Source organism: Podarcis gaigeae, assembly GCF_964106915.1.
Source record: "Podarcis gaigeae genome assembly, chromosome: 1".
Lineage (NCBI taxonomy): Eukaryota > Metazoa > Chordata > Lepidosauria > Squamata > Lacertidae > Podarcis > Podarcis gaigeae.
Window position 1 is genome coordinate 117,551,450 of NC_139678.1, and position 18,504 is coordinate 117,569,953.

At 45.0% G+C, this 18,504-nt stretch overlaps 2 protein-coding genes and 1 long non-coding RNA gene across 5 annotated transcripts in view; 1 reads left to right on the forward strand and 2 right to left on the reverse strand.

Moving 5' to 3' along the window:
- The window catches only part of METAP1D (methionyl aminopeptidase type 1D, mitochondrial), a 103,151-nt gene extending 92,661 nt beyond the window's left edge, over window positions 1-10,490 (reverse strand). For all 3 annotated transcript variants that reach the window (XM_083713839.1, XM_083713840.1, XM_083713838.1), the window contains exon 1: window positions 10,362-10,490. In XM_083713839.1, the coding sequence (XP_083569965.1) occupies window positions 10,362-10,410 (49 nt within the window). In that variant the 5' untranslated portion in view covers window positions 10,411-10,490. The remainder of the gene's footprint in view (window positions 1-10,361) is intronic.
- Window positions 10,485-15,993, forward strand: LOC310833627. Its single transcript, XR_014558851.1, has 3 exons — window positions 10,485-10,618; window positions 12,448-12,563; window positions 15,149-15,993. It is a non-coding gene; the product is annotated as an uncharacterized lncRNA (long non-coding RNA).
- A 222-nt stretch (window positions 15,994-16,215) lies between these two features.
- Window positions 16,216-18,504, reverse strand: part of HAT1 (histone acetyltransferase 1) — a 31,766-nt gene continuing 29,477 nt past the window's right edge. The window contains exon 11 of the mRNA XM_083712260.1: window positions 16,216-16,604. Coding sequence (XP_083568386.1) covers window positions 16,437-16,604 — 168 coding nt within the window. The 3' untranslated portion in view covers window positions 16,216-16,436. The remainder of the gene's footprint in view (window positions 16,605-18,504) is intronic.

Consider the following 18,504-nt stretch of genomic DNA (forward strand, 5'->3'; position numbering starts at 1 on the left):
TAGAGCATGCATCACTCTGGCGAGACAGTCCGCGGGCAGGTAGGGTCTCAGCCTGCATACCAGATGGAGCTGGTAAACAGCTGCCCTGGACACAGAATTGACCTGCGCCTCCATGGACAGCTGTGAGTCCAAAATGACTCCCAGGCTGCGCACCTGAAGAAGCCCTGATGAGCATATCTAGTTCCTTATGAGGCCCTCTGAATCATGGCCATAGAGGGAATCTAGATGACATCTAATTCAAACCATTATTAATCCAACCCAGATCTAATCAGCCGAATAATGCACAAATTTTACTGAAATGGATGGGGTCAATTCAGGAGAATTGAATAGTGACTTGCCACTCAATATCTATAGTATACCAACTTTAACATATTAACATATGACATGCTATAAATACAGAGTACAGTTAAGGGACGCAGGTGGCGCTGTGGGTTAAAGCCTCAGCGCCTAGGACTTGCCGATCGAAAGGTCGGCGGTTCGAATCCCTGCGGCGGGGTGCGCTCCCGCTGCTCGGTCCCAGCGCCTGCCAACCTAGCAGTTCGAAAGCACCTCCGGGTGCAAGTAGATAAATAGGGACCGCTTACCAGCGGGAAGGTAAACGGCGTTTCCGTGTGCGGCTCTGGCTCGCCAGAGCAGCGATGTCACGCTGGCCACGTGACCCGGAAGTGTCTCCGGACAGCGCTGGCCCCTGGCCTCTTGAGTGAGATGGGCGCACAACCCCAGAGTCTGTCAAGACTGGCCCATACGGGCAGGGGTACCTTTACCTTTACCTTTTACAGTTAAGCATGGCACACTATGTAGGATAAACATAATTTTTTAAAACCATCCCAAAATGTAAGCATAAAGTTACTATATGTAAAAGGAAATGTTAGGAAGGATATAGTATTTATTGATTTATAGTTGTTAGAAGCCTCTTGAACAAGTCATCTAGGCCAGTGTTTCCCAACCTTGTGCCTCCAGATGTTTTTGGCCTACAACTCCCATCATCCCTAGCTAGCAAGACCAGTGGTCAGGGATGATGGGAGTTGTAGGCCAAAAACATCTGGAGGCACAAGGTTGGGAAACACTGATCTAGGCCATCGAATGACTCTATTTTTAAAATATAACAATTATACAATGAAATCTACAATAAGTCTTAAAAAGTCAAACCAGCATACAACCCAAACAGACAGATCAACACAATAACATACAAATGGTCCAGGGTTAAGAGATAAGATTTTAAAGCAAACAAAATTCACTCAAACTGCTGGAATGAGATGTATTATCTTAATGTTGGTGTTAATTTTCATCAGAGTTAAAAATAAATAAAAATGGTGCTAAACATGAGCTACGTTTTCCTTAGTCACTATTATCAGGTCATCTTTAAACAGCATCTGCATCTTTAATGGCTTGTATTCGTTCAAATTAGGGATGCGGGTGGCGCTGTGGGTAAAAGCCTCAGCGCCTAGGGCTTGCCGATCGAAAGGTCGGCGGTTCGAATCCCTGTGGCGGGGTGCGCTCCCGTTGCTCGGTCCCAGCGCCTGCCAACCTAGCAGTTCGAAAGCACCCTCGGGTGCAAGTAGATAAATAGGGACCGCTTACTGGCGGGAAGGTAAACGGCGTTTCCGTGTGCAGCTCTGGCTCGCCAGAGCAGCGATGTCACGCTGGCCACGTGACCCGGAAGTGTCTCCGGACAGCGCTGGCCCCTGGCCTCTTAAGTGAGATGGGCGCACAACCCCAGAGTCTGGCAAGACTGGCCCGTACGGGCAGGGGTACCTTTACCTTTACCTTTTATTCGTTCAAATTAAGAGAGTCTTTCTACCTGAAATAAATGATCAATAACTGAAAAAAGGATTTTGTCGGGGTGATGTGTAATTGCTTGAGCTCATAATGCTGTGTACGTAACAAGCACAAAGAGAACGCACAAAGGGAATGCTTGAACACAGTTTTCTTTCACCTCCCTTGGGAAGCCCAGCACAATAAGTCTTGAATTCCTTAACACAAGGGATCATGTTCATCACTTACAACAGGGCATCTGGGCCTAGGTCCAGGTAGTCTGCTTGTCTAACTCTGATGAAATATCGGCGCCACCAGGTAACACTAGTGGTCAGAAAACCTGCCAGAAGCTTGTAACTGAAGACTAAAAAATGAAATTAGCAGACTGCCTTAACGAAAGGACTTCTTTCTGCAGCATGCAATAACTGCAAGATACAGACCATGTAGACCAAAGGGAAATTGTTCTGCACGTTCACATATGGTAATGTAATAGTTGGGATTATTAAAAGCTCACAACATATACGATGGTACTTGATTTTTTTTTTAATAAGAAAACAACAGGACATTCTGGGACAGTTAGAAAAGTAGCTATTTCGGGGTCCCATGAAGTAGAACCAATGAAAAAAAGAACCCATAATTATATTGCCTATTTGCTGAGGTTGACTGATTACTGTCATAGAATCATAGAGTTGGAAGAGACCACAGGGGCCATCGAGTCCACCCCCCTGCCAAGCAGGAAACACCATCAGAGCACTCCTGACATATGGTTGTCAAGCCTCTGCTTAAAGACCTCCAAAGAAGGAGACTCCACCACACTCCTTGGCAGCAAATTCCACTGTCGAACAGCTCTTACTGTCAGGAAGTTCTTCCTAATGTTTAGGTGGAATCTTCTTTCTTGTAGTTTGGAACCATTGCTCCGTGTCCGCTTCTCTGGAGCAGCAGAAAACAACCTTTCTCCCTCCTCTATGTGACATAGCTTATCTGCATACAATGGGCTGTATCTAAGTGGGACTTCCTCTCCCTGGACACAAACCATTCCCCCCCCCAAAAAAAAAACTTGCTTTGGGGTGGGTGGGGAGAAAGGACGTCCCATCTCAGTCCACCCAGCTCCCTTAAAAGGGCTAGCAACCACTTTGACTTAGCCGGGCTAAGAGGTGATGTGTGGTAAGATACCGCAAGTTTAACCAAACATATTTAACCAAACATCTGAATATATTAACATCAGATAACAACACAATATTAAAAGCCAACTTAAAACAAACAAAGAAAAAAATAATCTAGCCTTTAAAGCTGCCCAAACTGCAGAGAACAGGCAAATAATTTATATTATGTGCTACAGATGGTTTCTTTTTGGCTGTAATATCAAGTCTGGATTTGGCAGTCCCTTTCTATATGTGTCTGGCAGATCATAAGCTTCAGGCAACCTATCATCCAACTCCAGCTGAACAGCCCAAGCACAGGACTTGGTTAAGCATTTAGAAGCCTTTGCCTGTGAAATGCCCACTGAATCAGTGTTAGAAACTCAGATATATAAGTTAAAGGTAAAGGGACCCCTGACACAAATTCATATTTATGTTGTTGATGCTATGGTCTGGACTGGAATATCATTTCTCTCTCCCCCCACCCTTCCACTTTCCAGTCAGATAAACTGGGAGTCCCAACCTGGTGCACATTCCTATACCTGCCTAAAAGGTAAAGGGACCCCTGACCATTAGGTCCAGTCGCGGACGACTCTGGGGTTGCAGTGCTCATCTTGCTTTACTGGCCAAGGGAGCCGGCATACAGCTTCCAGGTCATGTGGCCAGCATGACTCAGCCGCTTCTGGCAAACCAGAGCAGCGCATGGAAATGCCGTTTACCTTCCCGCCGGAGCGGTACCTATTTATCTACTTGCACTTTGACGTGCTTTCGAACTGCTAGGTTGTCAGGAGCAGGGACCGAGCAACGGGAGCTCACCCCGTCGTGGGGATTCGAACTGCCGACCTTCTGATCGGCAAGTCCTAGGCTCTGTGGTTTAACCCACAGCGCCACCCGCGTCCCACCTGCGTCAGATATATAAGCTAGGCACCAAATGGCTCCTTAAACCAGGGTTGCATTCGTCTAGTTGCCATTTTTGGGCCAGACAGCTCGAAAGTCGTATTTTTCAATATGACTTTTTGGTTCTTGAAATTCATTCCTATTGCGCGGGTAAAATATAATGGGTAGAATTCTACAGGATGTGTTGCTAGTGTGTGAAAACAATCAAGATCCAAGGATCTCCAGGCATGCACCTCCAGATGGAAGATGAAGTGTAGGAGGGTTCCCATGAGGCAAGACACAGTGATAACAGCAGGAACCTTTATTGAATTAACAGAACTGGACAACAGGGGCAAAGCAACCGCTTATATACATTTCTGAAGGCCTGGGCCACTCCTACTCCCAACGTGATTGGCTGTCTAAACTTCCAAGATGCGAATCATGACTCAGAGTTTAAGGGCCAATGGCAGAGGCCCAAATCCTGAAATGTTCTGTGATTGGATATCATGTATTGAATGAGAACGCAGGGGCTCAGAATCCTTAGTCCAAACTCAAGCTCAGGCAAACACAGACCACTGAATAGATAACAGTGGAGATGTCAGACACCATCTTGGAACCCAGACACCTTCACTTGGTCGCAAGTGGCCGATAGCCCGGTGCAAAATGTGCCTGATGCCTGGGCAATTTCAAACACTGTGCCTAATCTGCTTTACAATGATGCGCAAGGCTGAGACAATGATCCATCCTGACTGTACTGTGACTGCTGCCCACTCAGGAAGAAAGGAAGACAGGAAGGGTTAGGATGTAACAAAAGTTCAGAATAATTAAAAATCATCTAAAATTCCCAACTTTTTACCCTTTCCACCCAAACACTTCCTGTCGTAGGATATAATAAAAATGTTTGGGGGAAACCATAAGGCCTGCGAATCAGCAGCCATTTAAAAAAAATACAGCGCTAGCTGAATACAGATTTGAATTAATTATTTTTTTCACAGTCAAGATGTAATAATAAGGTTCCATTTTCAGCTATTATTTCAGAGCCCAGAATAAAGTAGAGCCGTCCTTTGATCAGCACATCCATTAGCCAAAGACTTCAACTATGATCAGTGTCTACGATTCTGTCTGAAGGCTTGGACCTTTAGCTTTCATGTTTGCTATTAAACCACAGTAATGATACCAGAGGACGGTCAAAGGGACTAGGAACATCACAACAGATTCTGCGCTGAGGGGAAAGCATCTTAACACTAGGCCCATGGCAACTATGCAGGAGTTTGAGCCCACATTGCTGATTTCAGTGGGGCTCTTTCCCCCCACAAGTACGTGTACTTTCGTTGCCTTCTGCATCACTCTTAAACACATTTACTTATGTGAATGTGTTGAGGGCTGCAGTCTTAATACTGATTGCAATCAATTTAGGATCAAGCAGTGTATCTGTTTCCTCACGTCTCTTTTCTAAAGTATCAGTACGTTCAATTTCCATATTGGAGCATGGACAATTATGCCATTTTGAAGAGGGCAAATTTATCCTTTGGCAAAAAGAAATCCTGCAAATCAGACACCATTGTTGTATTCATTTGCAAATGCATAAAGGCTCCAATCCTATATACACTTACACAGAAGTAGGTGCCACTGAATTCAGCAGGACTTGCTTCTGAGTTAGACATGCACGCTATTGTTTTGTCTGTGCTTAATAATTGGAACCAAACTTATGGCAGCATAATCCATAATCTCTGAGTTACACCTTCTGGGGAAGAAGGAAAATGACACAGCGACAACAACACAAACACCCTGCTCTGGCAAAGCGAACCAGGATAGTGAATCTACACTAGTCTAGTGATTCCCTTGCACTAGCAGAGTCTAGCACCAGCAAGAGAAGTGGAAAATAGTGAGAAGTGTAGTTCAGAGCCTATCCTCCCTCACAGCTCATACACATTTAAACCCACAGTGTATCACTACCCTAATAAAGCTAAAACACTCTCCTTTTAAAAGTCCACAGAGAGCCTCACTGTTCCCCTGCCTTTGCCTCCAAAGCCACAGATGGTAGGAAAACAATCACAGCACACTGATAGCTATGCAAGACACAACAATTGCAGGATTTCATATATCAAGGTGTGCTTCGATGCAGGCTGTGTTACTCCACCTCAATGTCTTTAGCACTATGAGCATACAAGTATAGACTGCTGATGGAGAAACTTCGCACAAAGGAGGAATCTTTCACAAAGAACAAGCACCCAATAGCCAAAAAAAGAAATAAAGCACAGATGAGTAATGTATCTCTTCCCAGAACCCTGACAGAGGGCACAACATTGGGAACATTTCCTGTATGGGATCGTTGTTTTTCATTGGCTCCCAGTACGTTTCCGAGCACAATTCAAAGTGTTGGTGCTGACCTATAAAGCCCTAAATGGCCTCGGTCTTGTACACCTGAAGGAGCGTCTCCACCCCCATTATTCAGCCTGGACACTGAGATCCAGTGCCGAGGGCCTTCTGGCAGTTCCCTCACTGAGAGAAGTGAGGTTGCAGGGAACCAGGCAGAGGGCCTTCTCAGTAGTGGTGCCTGCCCTGTGGAACGCCCTCCCAGCAGATGTCAAGGCAATAAACAACTATTTTACTTTTAAAAGACAACTGAAGATGACCCTGTTTAGGGAAGTTTTTAATGTCTGGCGCCGTATTGTTTTTAATATTCGGTTGGAAGCAGCCCAGAGTGGCTGGGGAAACCCAGCCAGATGGGCGGGGTATAAATAATAGGTTATTATTATTATTATTATTATTATTATTATTATTATTATTCATAATCTACATACAATACAGGTCCAGTTTTACAAAAGCAACTGCCAAGCACGTACAGGCTCCTGGCACAGAAAAGCACTCATGAATGTTACGATATGGGACACTTTCCCCTTCCTAGTGGCAGGAATTGTAAAAAGTGCTGTACAGTAAAAAAGAAAAAAGAAAAGTAATGCAGAAAGTCTCACTCAGAATAAGGTTCTGCTTGATATTCTAATATTACAAGGCCCCCTACAAACTGTATAAATCCATTCAGGCACTCTTCTTAAAAATAAAACCTAGAAATGCATACTGAGTGCGACTACATGACTTTTAACTTCTTCTTTTTGCAGGAAATCAAAATTTAAACAACCTTCCCCTCCATTTCCCTTTTTGAGCCACAGAAGACATCACCCTGCACTAGTACAAACACAGAGGCAAGAAGAAATTGACTGAATAAGTGACTTCTTCTCATAAACATGATTATTTTCTTATAGGTCAACATCCTGAGCCTTCGTGTTCAAGAAGTCACAAATGAGAAGAAAAAAATTATAGCCTTCCTATTTGTTTTTGGACTTCAAATATAAAATCAAGCATTTATCCAGGAACTGAATATTTCTGAAGATTGAGAGCCACTTACACGAAGATGCGAAGAGTGCCTGCTTCGTAATGATTTAGCTTTTCAAAATCAGTGAATCAGTGCACATAAGGATACTGCAGTCTCTCGTGCCCCTTTAAGATGGTTTTCAAAGGGCATTATCCTGATTTTTTGTTATTAGCAATGGGAGTGTCACCCTGATGCAATTATTGCTAATACTTGAGAGCTGTTTCAATGCATAATTAGAACATTTACAATCTACTACAATAGCATAATCAATCATGCCAGTGTAGACTATAACAGTGCCTTAGACCAGCCTTCCCCAAGCTGGTGCCCTCTGGATGTTTACTTGTTTTATTATTTTATTTATAGCTATTATTGATTATTATTCTCCAAATGAGCTCAAAGTGGCATACAAGCTTCTCCCCCTCTCCATTTTAGTCTCACAACAGCCTTGTGAGGTAGGTTAAGCTGAGAGATAGTGACTGGCCCAAAGTGACCCCATGGGCTCCATGTGGCTGAGAATCCTCAGGTCCACCTACAACTCCCATCAGCTTCACCCAGCATGGCCGATGATAAGGGATGATGGGAGTTGTAATCCAACAGATTTGGAGGGCGTCCAGTTGGGGAAGGCCAGCCTAGAACGATAACCATCATTTTGCACCATTATTTAAGGGGCGGGAGTTAGTTCAGCAAAGGCCTTCTCCTTTCGGCCTTCCAAATTGTACCTGAAGCTAGGGCTCCGATCCAAAGACTTAGATATGCTAGTAAAGCTCATCTGCAAACAATGGGGGGGGGGAGCTAGTTGCAACTGACCAAAAAATCCAAGCCCACCCCTTGCTCCAGGTTGGATTCAGTAGAGGTGTCCCTTTGCTCAGCTTTGCAGGTGGAAGCAGACTCTCACTGGTTACTGCTAATGGAGAAACACAAGCATCTCTGTCAGAATGAATCTCCTACTTCCACCTTCCAAACAGACAGGTGGTAGTGCTCTGGCAATATCCCTGCCAGCAGAAAGTCCTGAAATGGGACATTCTGAGAATGGAGAAGAGGTGGTGATGAGCTGGCCCAAGATCTACTGGCATCAGGCCTGATCCGGACCCAGTGGTTGCAGCAGCCTGGAGTTGGTGCAGAGATCTGGCCAGGTCCTTCTTTCCCGTGCCTTCTGCCATAGCCACCGTGAAAGGCTGGACTACAGATGCAGAAATGGCATCACTGTCAAGGGTGAGGGTTTGAATTGCACCCAAGTCCTCAATCCTATGCACACTTACCTGAGAATAAGTTTGATTTAACTGATAAGACTTTCTTCCATGTATGCATGCGTATAATTGTGTGGTAGCTTAAATCCTGTTGATTTCAAAGAAATGTAAGAGTGGCTTTGTATGGACTGGGGCCATGGTATTAATGCACAATATGGCAGAATATTTAAGAATTGCTCCTCATTTCAAAGGAATTATAGCTTAGCAACTACTAGTAACGGCTACTTGATTTTGAATTTTTAAGGTGCTTTTCAATATTTCTACTTCCACAAAGAGCCATTTGAATAAATTTCTTGCCATTATTTCTTTCTAAATTAGTTTTCATTACCCTGTCAGTACAGTGCTCAGAGTTGTTGAAGCTCCTTCTGCTCCCCCCCCCCCCAAAAAAAACCTGTTCACAATGTTAATACATAATTTGCCTGACTTACGGTACACAAAATGCTATTCTCTGGCCTGCTAAAATCACAAATGATATATTTATCCAAATCTTATCTGCTTACTTTAAAGATGCATCTAATCTTGTTATTTCTCCAGTGTAATAAAGTGAAATATAAGCCATGGAGAGACTGTTTGCCCTAACCACACTAGACAAGCTGAAAAAAGCCTGGTTATGTCACTTCTCCTTAGAAATCATATTGGAAGCTGTCCACTTTAAGCAGTAATTTGACAACTAGTCAAAGACTATTTATGCACATCTTTGGTTTCTAATTTTGATAGACTCAAACATCAGCCACCAACAGGCTAACCACATCTATATTTGTACAAGAACCCCAAGTAGGGACCATAGTTGAGTGAAAAGCACAATCATTACCACCTTCAGGACCTCAGGCTGCCAGGCTCAAGCAAGCACTGCATGAGGCAAGATGAACCAACCATCTGAGTATGGCAGCTTCATATATTCCGTTTATATGAAGGTATGCTAAATATGATAAATCAAACCATCATTCCCTAGCATAGCTGTCAACCTTCCCTTTTTTTGCGGGAAATTCCCTTATTTCAGTGCCGTTTCCCGCTGCTTCTCCGCTGCTATCCCGGATTGTTAGATATCCCATATGCTGTCTCCGGGACAGGTGAGGCTGCTGATCCCTTATTTTCAAATCCGAAAGTTGACAGCTATGTTCCCTAGGAAGATACCGTCGCCAGCTTTGAAAGAGGGCACTAAACCTACAGAGAACTGGACTGGAATATCATTTCTCTCCCCCCACCCTTCCACTTTCCAGTCAGATAAACTGGGAATCCCAACCTGGTGCACATTCCTATACCTGCCTAAAAGGTAAAGGGACCCCTGACCATTAGGTCCAGTCGTGGCCGACTCTGGGGTTGTGGCGCTCATCTCGCTTTACTGACCGAGAGAGCAGGTGTACAGCTTCCAAGTCATGTGGCCAGCATGACTAAGCCGCTTCTGGCGAACCAGAGCCGCGCACAGAAACACTGTTTACCTTCCAGCCCGAGCGGTACCTATTTATCTACTTGCACTTTGATGTGCTTTCGAACTGCTAGGCTGGCAGGAGCAGGGACCGAGCAATGGGCGCTCACCCCGTCGCGGGGATTCGAACCGCCAACCTTCTGATCGGTAAGTCCCAGGCTCTGTGGTTTAACCCACAGCGCCACAGCACCTGCCTACTCAGAAGTAAATCCTACCGCGAGTTCAGCGGCGCTCGCTTCCAGGCAAACTGGTACAGCGTTGCAGCCCAATACTTTTTTGAACCCGTGATGCAAAACGGCCAAGTGCCCCCTCACTTGACAGGGAGGGGAGGAGACAACATACATGTATTTATTTATGGTGCACTTCAGAACGAAAGGCGGCTTTCCTCGGCATCTTTCCCCTGCAAGGGGTGCGCACGAAGGAAAGAAGCGCGCGCAGTTCCTCTTCCCCTCAGTAGTATAGCCCGCAATTCCTCTCCCGCGCTTTCTCCCACACGCGGGGACACCCCCCTTCAGGAACACCATAAGCGCGCAGAATTCACCTACCCCGGAACAGCCGCGGAAGCATGTCAACAAGGCTCCTGGGCGCCGCCATCTTGGACAGACGTCTTGGGTCACGTGGGCGCGGAGAGCAAATATCCCCCCCTCCCGCTCCCCTCCCCTTCGCTTTTAAAGGTCAGGCGTCGACCTGGCCAGGAGGGTCAAAGGCGCTCGCGCGGGCGGAGGTAGAACCCCCCGAACCTCCTCTGCGGAGCGCATGCGCACCTCTGGTCCTGTAGCTCGGCGGCAAAGGCAGGTCGCAGGTAAGGTTCAGCAAAGGTGTAGCGTTGCCACCTGTCCTGTATAACAATGTCCCGTGTTTCAATGCAACGTCCTGTACTGATGCAGTTTTGTCCTTTATTCCAGCCCCCCCCCCCGCCTAATCCTCTCCAAATGAATTAGAGATCTTCTCCAAATGCATCATGCGTTCATGGGCATAGCCGAGATGGGGGGGACAGCCCCCACAATAAATCAGGAAAAATCAATACAAATCTGTGATTCTGCCCTTCCCTTACAAAAGCTTGCCCCCACCAAAAAAAAATAAATCCTGTCTATGCCCATGCATGTGTTTGAAAGGGGGTGTGAAAGACCATGTATTTAAGCTCTGGGTAGCTAAGCTCAGACAGATTTACAAATTCATGTGTGCCTGTGTGACAAATTCCAGAGGGGCAATCCTGTTCGGCTGCAATACATTGCAATGGATTGCTTTGAAAGACGCTTCAACAAAAGATTTTTAAAAAATAATAATTGTGCCCCAACTCACCCTGTCCTGTATTTTCCCAGAAGAAAAGTGGCAGCACTAGTATAAGCTACTAGTATAGTAGCTTGACGCCCCTGTGAACAAATGAAAATTGCACAACCCTTGGAGTCAACCACAGAATTGTTTTATATGCCCTGCAAAAATCTGTTCTATAGAATTGTAGAGTTGGAATTGTAAGGTTGTTGGAATCGTAGAGAGGGTGACCGCAGTGCCAGGAGACAATCAGGTTGTGTATCCGTAGCAGTGACCAGAGAAGAAATGACTGTTGGAGGAGCACAGAGAGAAGAAACACCATGGTGCAACTGTAGCCGGTGCAGTTTTTCTAGAAAAAGAGGTGCTTGAACTCACCATAGGCGCCTGCCTTGTTCTCTTATAATGGCAATGGCACCCACCTGAGAGGTGCTGGAACTGAGTTCTAGCAAGTTATGACTGGAAAGAAAAGCTTTGCCTGTAGCAGCGAAACTGGACGCTTTCATCTGCCCCAGCTGCAACAAAACATGGCTGTCTGGTATCAGTCTCTACACAGCCACAGCAGGCGCTGCAACTCTCTTAACAGTTTGACTTTTCCCATGAAGGCAAATCCTAAGACAAATGAATAACAGCAAAAGTTGGAAGGGACCCTGAGGGTCATTCTAGGCCAACTCCCTGCAACGCATATTTTTTAGCCCAGTGTGGGTCTCAAACCCATGTCCCTGAGATTAAGAGTCTCATGCTCTACCAACTGAGATATGGTGAATGCCCTTCAACTTTGCCATTTCTTTTTTTAAAAACTATGTTAAAGGGACCCCTAACCATTACGTCCAGTCGTGGCCGACTCTGGGGTTGCGGCACTCATCTCGCTTTATTGGCTGAGGGAGCCGGCGTACAGCTTCCAGGTCATGTGGCCAGCATGACTGAGCCGCTTCTGGTGAACTAGAGCAGCGCACGGAAACGCCGTTTACCTTCCCGCTGGAGTGGTACCTATTTATCTACTTGCACTTTGACGTGCTTTCAAACTGCTAGGTTGGCAGGAGCAGGGACCAAGCAATGGGAGCTCACCCCGTCACAGGGATTCGAACCGCCAACCTTCTGATCGGCAAGTCCTAGGCTCTGTGGTTTAACCCACAGCACCACCCGGTCCCCCTAAAAAAAATAGTGAAGTTATAGCTAATTCCTGCATGCAGGTGGGGATTTCCAGATTGTTGCATTAATTGGCAAAGAGAAGAAAGATCGGGTAACGAGTGATGCTTGTCTCAGAGACTTTTGATAGAACAGAATCCTATGGTTTAATAGAGTAATCTCCTCCCCACTTTTTTGTTGTTGTTTTGAAACATCCTTTACTTGAAGTTCTAGGTACTTGGCTTCTCAGGGAAAATAGAAGGAGAACGACTTTCTTGAGGAAGGTTGAGTGTGATTTTGCAGAAAGATAAAATGAAACCTTGCCCCCCTGGTTTTGCAAGCAGAGATGTGTAAGTTCTCACATTTCTTAATGGCTCCATTGTGGCTGCTTGGCAGGAATCAATTTTCGACAATTATAATGCAGTCGTCTTCGTACCCAAATCAGAACACACTGCAGCTGCCGCTCTAGATGAGCTTTTCTTTGGCACACGCTCGCACGCCCCAAATCAGACTCATTGTTCCAGTTCAGGGGCACAAAAGTGAAAGTCTAAGCATATTTAAGTGAAAGGGGGGCGGGGAGAGGAGCCTAATTGAAGTCAGTGTGACTTACTTAGTAAAGTAGAAAACATCAGTTCTGATCATGCTGCGAAATATTTTACCACTGGCTCACAGCTTGTGTCCCATTTCATATTTCGTGTGCAGTCGGTTGGAGGCTGCATGCGCCTACATTGTTTGGTTCAGTTTATTAAGTTACTGAATTATACTGGGTAGTTTCTAGGAAGAAAGGTCTTCAAGTCAGGGATTCTGTCATGGAATCCCAACAAACATGCACCGGTCCCTCGGTGCAAGAGAACCTCTCCTACTGGTGAGCAGCGTTAGAAATTAGCCAGGTGCTAGGTGCATTTTGAAGGGACGCAGGTGGTGCTGTGGGTTAAACCACAGAGCCTAGGACTTGCCGATCAGAAGGTTGGCAGTTCGAATCCCTGCAACAGGGTGAGCTCCCATTGCTCGGTCCCTGCTCCTGCCCACCTAGCAGTTCTAAAGCACGTCAAAGTGCAAGTAGATAAATAGGTACCGCTCCTGCGGGAAGGTAAACGGCGTTTCCGTGCGCTGCTCTGGTTAGCCAGAAGCGGCTTAGTCATGCTGGCCACATGACCCGGAAGCTGTACGCCGGCTCCCTCAGCCAGTAAAGCGAGATGAGCGCCACAACCCCAGAGTCAGTCATGACTGGACCCAATAGTCAGGGGTCCCTTTACCTTTACCTAGGTGCATTTTGCTACTGGTGCAGGTTCATTTGCAACCACGTGGAGATCTCTGATGCCAGATGGAGGCTGACATCTCCATCTGGCTGGCCTCTCCAGCTTTCTTAAGCAGGTAAGCCGAAGAGCTTATTCTTTGCATTTATATCCCACCCTTTTCTCCAAGGAGTACATGATTCACCCCTCTCCTCAATTTAGCCCTACAACAAACATCCCCAAACTCAGCCCTCCAGCTGTTTTGTGACTACAACTCCCATCATCCCTAGCTACCAGGACCAGTGGTCAGGTATGATGGGAAATGTAGTCCCTACAATGACCCTGTGAGGATGTTGAAAGGCTGCGACTGGCTCAAGGTCATCCAGCGATCTTCATGACTGAGTGAGGGTATGAACCCTGATCTCCCAGGTCTGAGTCCCACAGTCTATCCACTACACTACCCTGCCTTCCTAGAGTATTTCTGCTATGGGGCAGCTATAGTATGACACTGAATAATTGTGGAAAAAAGGTGTGGACTTGTTTTGCTCTTGTTTTGCCCCATAGCCACCAATATTGCAGTTTAAAATAAATAGGAAGGGGTGGGTTTTCAAATACTTGCAGTTTTGTTTTGTATGAACCCCTTAATACATACCTGAAAGCAACCACTGAATTGCCCCTACCAAAGTGTTTACCGCAACCAGAATTATGCAATGTACACAACCATGTAGCAACATCTTCAATCATCAAATTGTAGACTTGGAAGGGAACCTCAGGGGTCATCTAGTCCGACCCTCTGCAGTGCAGGAACCTCATGTTCTACTATCAATGCAAACTTAGGTGGTCTCACATGAATTGACAACAGACAGAAGCCTCATCTGGCTGTGTTCAAGACCTTTTCCTACCTCACCACATCACGTCCTGCTTTTGAAATTCCCCAGAGTGCAAAATGACGTCTGCCATGTGGCATTTGGGTGGGTCTGTTGTTAGAGAAACAGGCAGCCAGGACTGCCTTGAGAATGCAGAGCTAGTTATATGGTACTCGGGATCCAAGCCAGTATCAATGCCAATTCTACGAACCACGTGTTGCGTGTCATCACCAGACACATGAATAGCAATCTCAGTTTTGAGTGGTGCTGCTGCTGATGTTGCCAAAACAGCACCGCTCATGCCAAGATGGAGGATGTGTCAGCAGACTTGGGAGAGCCCCAGGATTTGCAGATGGCTGCACAGGTCTTTAGGGGAGGCGGGGAAACAAAGGAGGGGGAAAACTCAAAACAGCCCAACTGAAGACTGAGCATATTTTTTGGGTGGTGGCTGTAGGTTAAACCACAGAGCCTAGGACTTGCCGAACAGAAGGTCGGTGGTTCGAATCCCCGCGACGGGGTGAGCTCCCATTGCTCGGTCCCTGCTCCTGCCAACCTAGCAGTTCGAAAGCACGTCAACGTGCAAGTAGATAAATAGGTACTGCTCCAGCGGGAAGGTAAATGGTGTTTCTGTGCGCTGCTCTGGTTCGCCAGAAGCGGCTTAGTCATGCTGGCCACATGACCCGGAAGCTGTACGCTGGCTCCCTCGGCCAATAAAGTGAGATGAGTGCCGCAACCCCAGAGTCGGTCACAACTGGACCTAATGGTCAGGGGTCCCTTTACCTTTAAGAAACAGGAAAGTTAACCTGAACTATGCACCGCAACTTGTTTTTGCAGCTTCCACTCAAGAGACGGAATCCGCATTGAATAGCACAATGATTTAGAGAAAGTGGATCTACTCTAGCAAATCTTGGGAAAGAGGAAACATGAAGAACACACACATTGCACTGAAGTTGGGAGTTGCAGCCTTGCTTATTAAGTCTACATCACTCACTTGTGATTGTCCTAGGATGTGACCTGGACTCTGTGTTTTGGAGACTTATTAATAGGAAAAAAGGACACAGCCCAATCTGTGGCCTCAGCACTGCCAGTACTACTGTCTGTCTTAAATGCAGATCCTTGGGACTAAGGAAAAGAAGGCAGAATCAATGATAGGTGACACTTTTTGCAGAGATGCCCTTTTGTGGTGTTTTCTTCAAGGAGAAGTCAGCAAGGCAAAGTGTTGTAGCATAATTTCCATCTAGGCCCGAGCATTCCTGCTCCTCATAGAGGGCAGGAGAACTTAATCCTGTGAGCAAGAGAAGAGGACAGCAAAACAAGTCATCATCTTTAAAGGTGTGCCAAACAGATGTGGTGTTTTTTTTTAGACCATGCACACAAACATACACAATTTACTGTTCTAGTGATTTCTCACGGTTTTCATTGATCTTATATAAGCCTCTCTGGGGGACTCGTTGGCTGAAAGGCAGGATAAAAATCATTTAACTAAATGGTCATTCATGGCGTATTGATAGCTGGAGTTGTTGCATTCTTAGTACTATAAAATGACATTTGTAAGTGTAAGATAAAAGTCACTACCAGAATAAAGTTCAGAACTCTACTTTGCAATGCTTGTTTATATATAGCAGATACAATACAATGCTAGAGCTCAAAACAGATTTGGGATGTGTCAGACTTGCCATCTAATTTGGGTTAGGAGGAAAACTTATTTTCATCATTTTGTATCCACAAAGATATATATTCAAGTTATGCTTTATTTCCCCCACCTTTCAACCAAATATCTTTATATTCTTTTTCAACGTGCACTGATGTTTCTGCAATTGTACTTAGAGATGGTACTGCTTCACCTTAATTAGTAAGCTTAACATTTCAAGTACTAAAGAAAAACTCAGACCACACTGCAATTAGTGCATCTCAATCTACTTTATTTCAGCAAAGTGCCCCAAAATCTAAGTACAGCTTTTTAAAATCTACAACACAAAAATAGAAAATATTGAAAACGCACAGAAAACCAGTCATCTTGGAAGTGATTAGGATGTCACGAGAAATTTTGCAGTGAAGCAGTGATCATGATGTATTTCACAACACAATGTATGGAAATCTGCACGCTTCCTGTAGAGAATCCTCAGGCCTGAGCAAGCCGTTCTAGGACCCTTCGATAATCCGAAACAAGCTGCTGGAAGGTTTCTTCTAACTGTTTGTGTTGCAAATTTATGTCTATTTGGTTCAACTGGTTGGTCAACTCTTCTGGTCTCAAACATCTTCTCATCTTAGCAATCTCTCTCTGCTTTTTCTACAAAAAAACCAGGCAAAAAGAAATTTACACACATGAGCAGCAATTGCTACACGCTGCTCCTTATAAGGCTAAATTGCTATTTAAAAGTAACCGGAAAAACATTCTGGGTTAAACAAGGTGTCAGGAACAGATCCTTCAGAAAACCCTGTTGTGTTCATACGCTCCTTGAAATTAAGACTTGCCCAGAAATTCCAAATGACTGGTCAACCCCTTCCATTTTTATGTTTTTACTGTATGTTGACTGTATAGGGCAGTGATGGCCAAACCTGGCCACTCAGATGTTTTGGGACTACAATTCCCATCATCCCTGACCACTGGTCCTGTTAGCTAGGGATGATGGGACTTGTAGTCCCAAACAGCTGGAGGGCCAAGTTTGGCCATTACTGGTAAAAGCCCCTGCTTTTCATCTACAAAAGGTACAATCCAAAAACAGTCAGATATGAGCACATCCAATTCCTTTGCTTTCAATGGGACTTAATCATGGCTATGGTTTGGTTCAGCTCCTACAAAAGATGTAACACAACTTTTCTGTGTTGAACCAGTGATGCATCAAATCTAGAGATCACAGATCAAAATGGTTAAAGAGCCGAGTGGTAGCACAGGATGCTAACAGATTCCCCCCCCCCCCTCTTTTGTCTTTCCCTCTCGGTCTCCTTGAATGTTACATTTCATCGGGTGCTCTTTTCTAGTTTAATTATTTGATCATTTTAAACCACATGCTGTGTCTTTTTTTCAAACGTTGAAGGTATTCTTTACTTACAGAGGCCCTAAGTTGTATCCCTGTAATATAAAGGAACATTTGACAACGCAGAATCTCTCTCAAAATATCAGGAGTACAAAATTAGGACCACACTGACCAGAAAACTGACCAAGCGATGGATGTGAGGCTTTTTAACACAACCTTGTAAATAAGCCTACAAAAGTTACTAGCCTGTTTACCACCTCTGGCAGCCATTTTAGTTTATGTACGGGGCAAAAAGCACTCAACCTCTCCTTCACCACCCCACTCATCCACCTGCATGAAATTACTTGGTCTCCCATGGCTACAAGGCTATATTAACCCTTTCCCTTCCTGCTCTTTCCCCCCACAAAAATCCACACCTCAAGGTGCTTTCTCATCCATGGAAGATAAAATAGTTCCATACCCTCCCACAAGTGGAGAAAAGGGCGATTTGAAAGGATCTACCGTCATTCATCCACAAACCGAAAAGCTCTTTCAGCTTTTTGGTTTAAAAGAGACAGTTCATATTATGTGGTTATTATGAATGGATTAGTAACTGTTACATGAGATTTTTGGGAACAGAAGGTTGGAAATTATTTTTACCTACATGGAAATTAGTATTATTATTAATAATAATTTATTATTTATACCCCACCTATCTGGCTGGGTTTATATAACTGGCTTATTTGCAAGTGCAATGGTTCTAAGCCATACTGCAAAACATGCAGTATAATCCTCTAGTTTCAGACCACCCCCCACATAATTAGTTATTGTAGAATTCTATCCAATATTATGACAAACAATGCTTCTCGTTTTTAGTGAAACAACTTGCTCAGAGGACTGATGCTGAGCATTCCAAGATATTCAAAGACAGCCTATTAGTACAAAAAGCCCACTTAACTGTTGCTAGTCAAGATGCAAAATCACTGCTGCTTCCCACACATGCAGAGGGGCTTTTCAGCTTTCCTCTTCTAGCAACTCTACTTCTCAATCTCTCCTGAAGACTGGGGTGCCCGTTGGAGCTGTAAGGCATTTGAAGGGACTGCTGCTAGGAAAAGCCAGCCACAAACATCCCATGTGCAGCATCTCAAATGCTTTGTGCATGAGCCTCTAAATACTGGCCACTGACTGATTTTTTATTTTTTTATTTTGCTTTTGTCTAGTTTACCATATTTT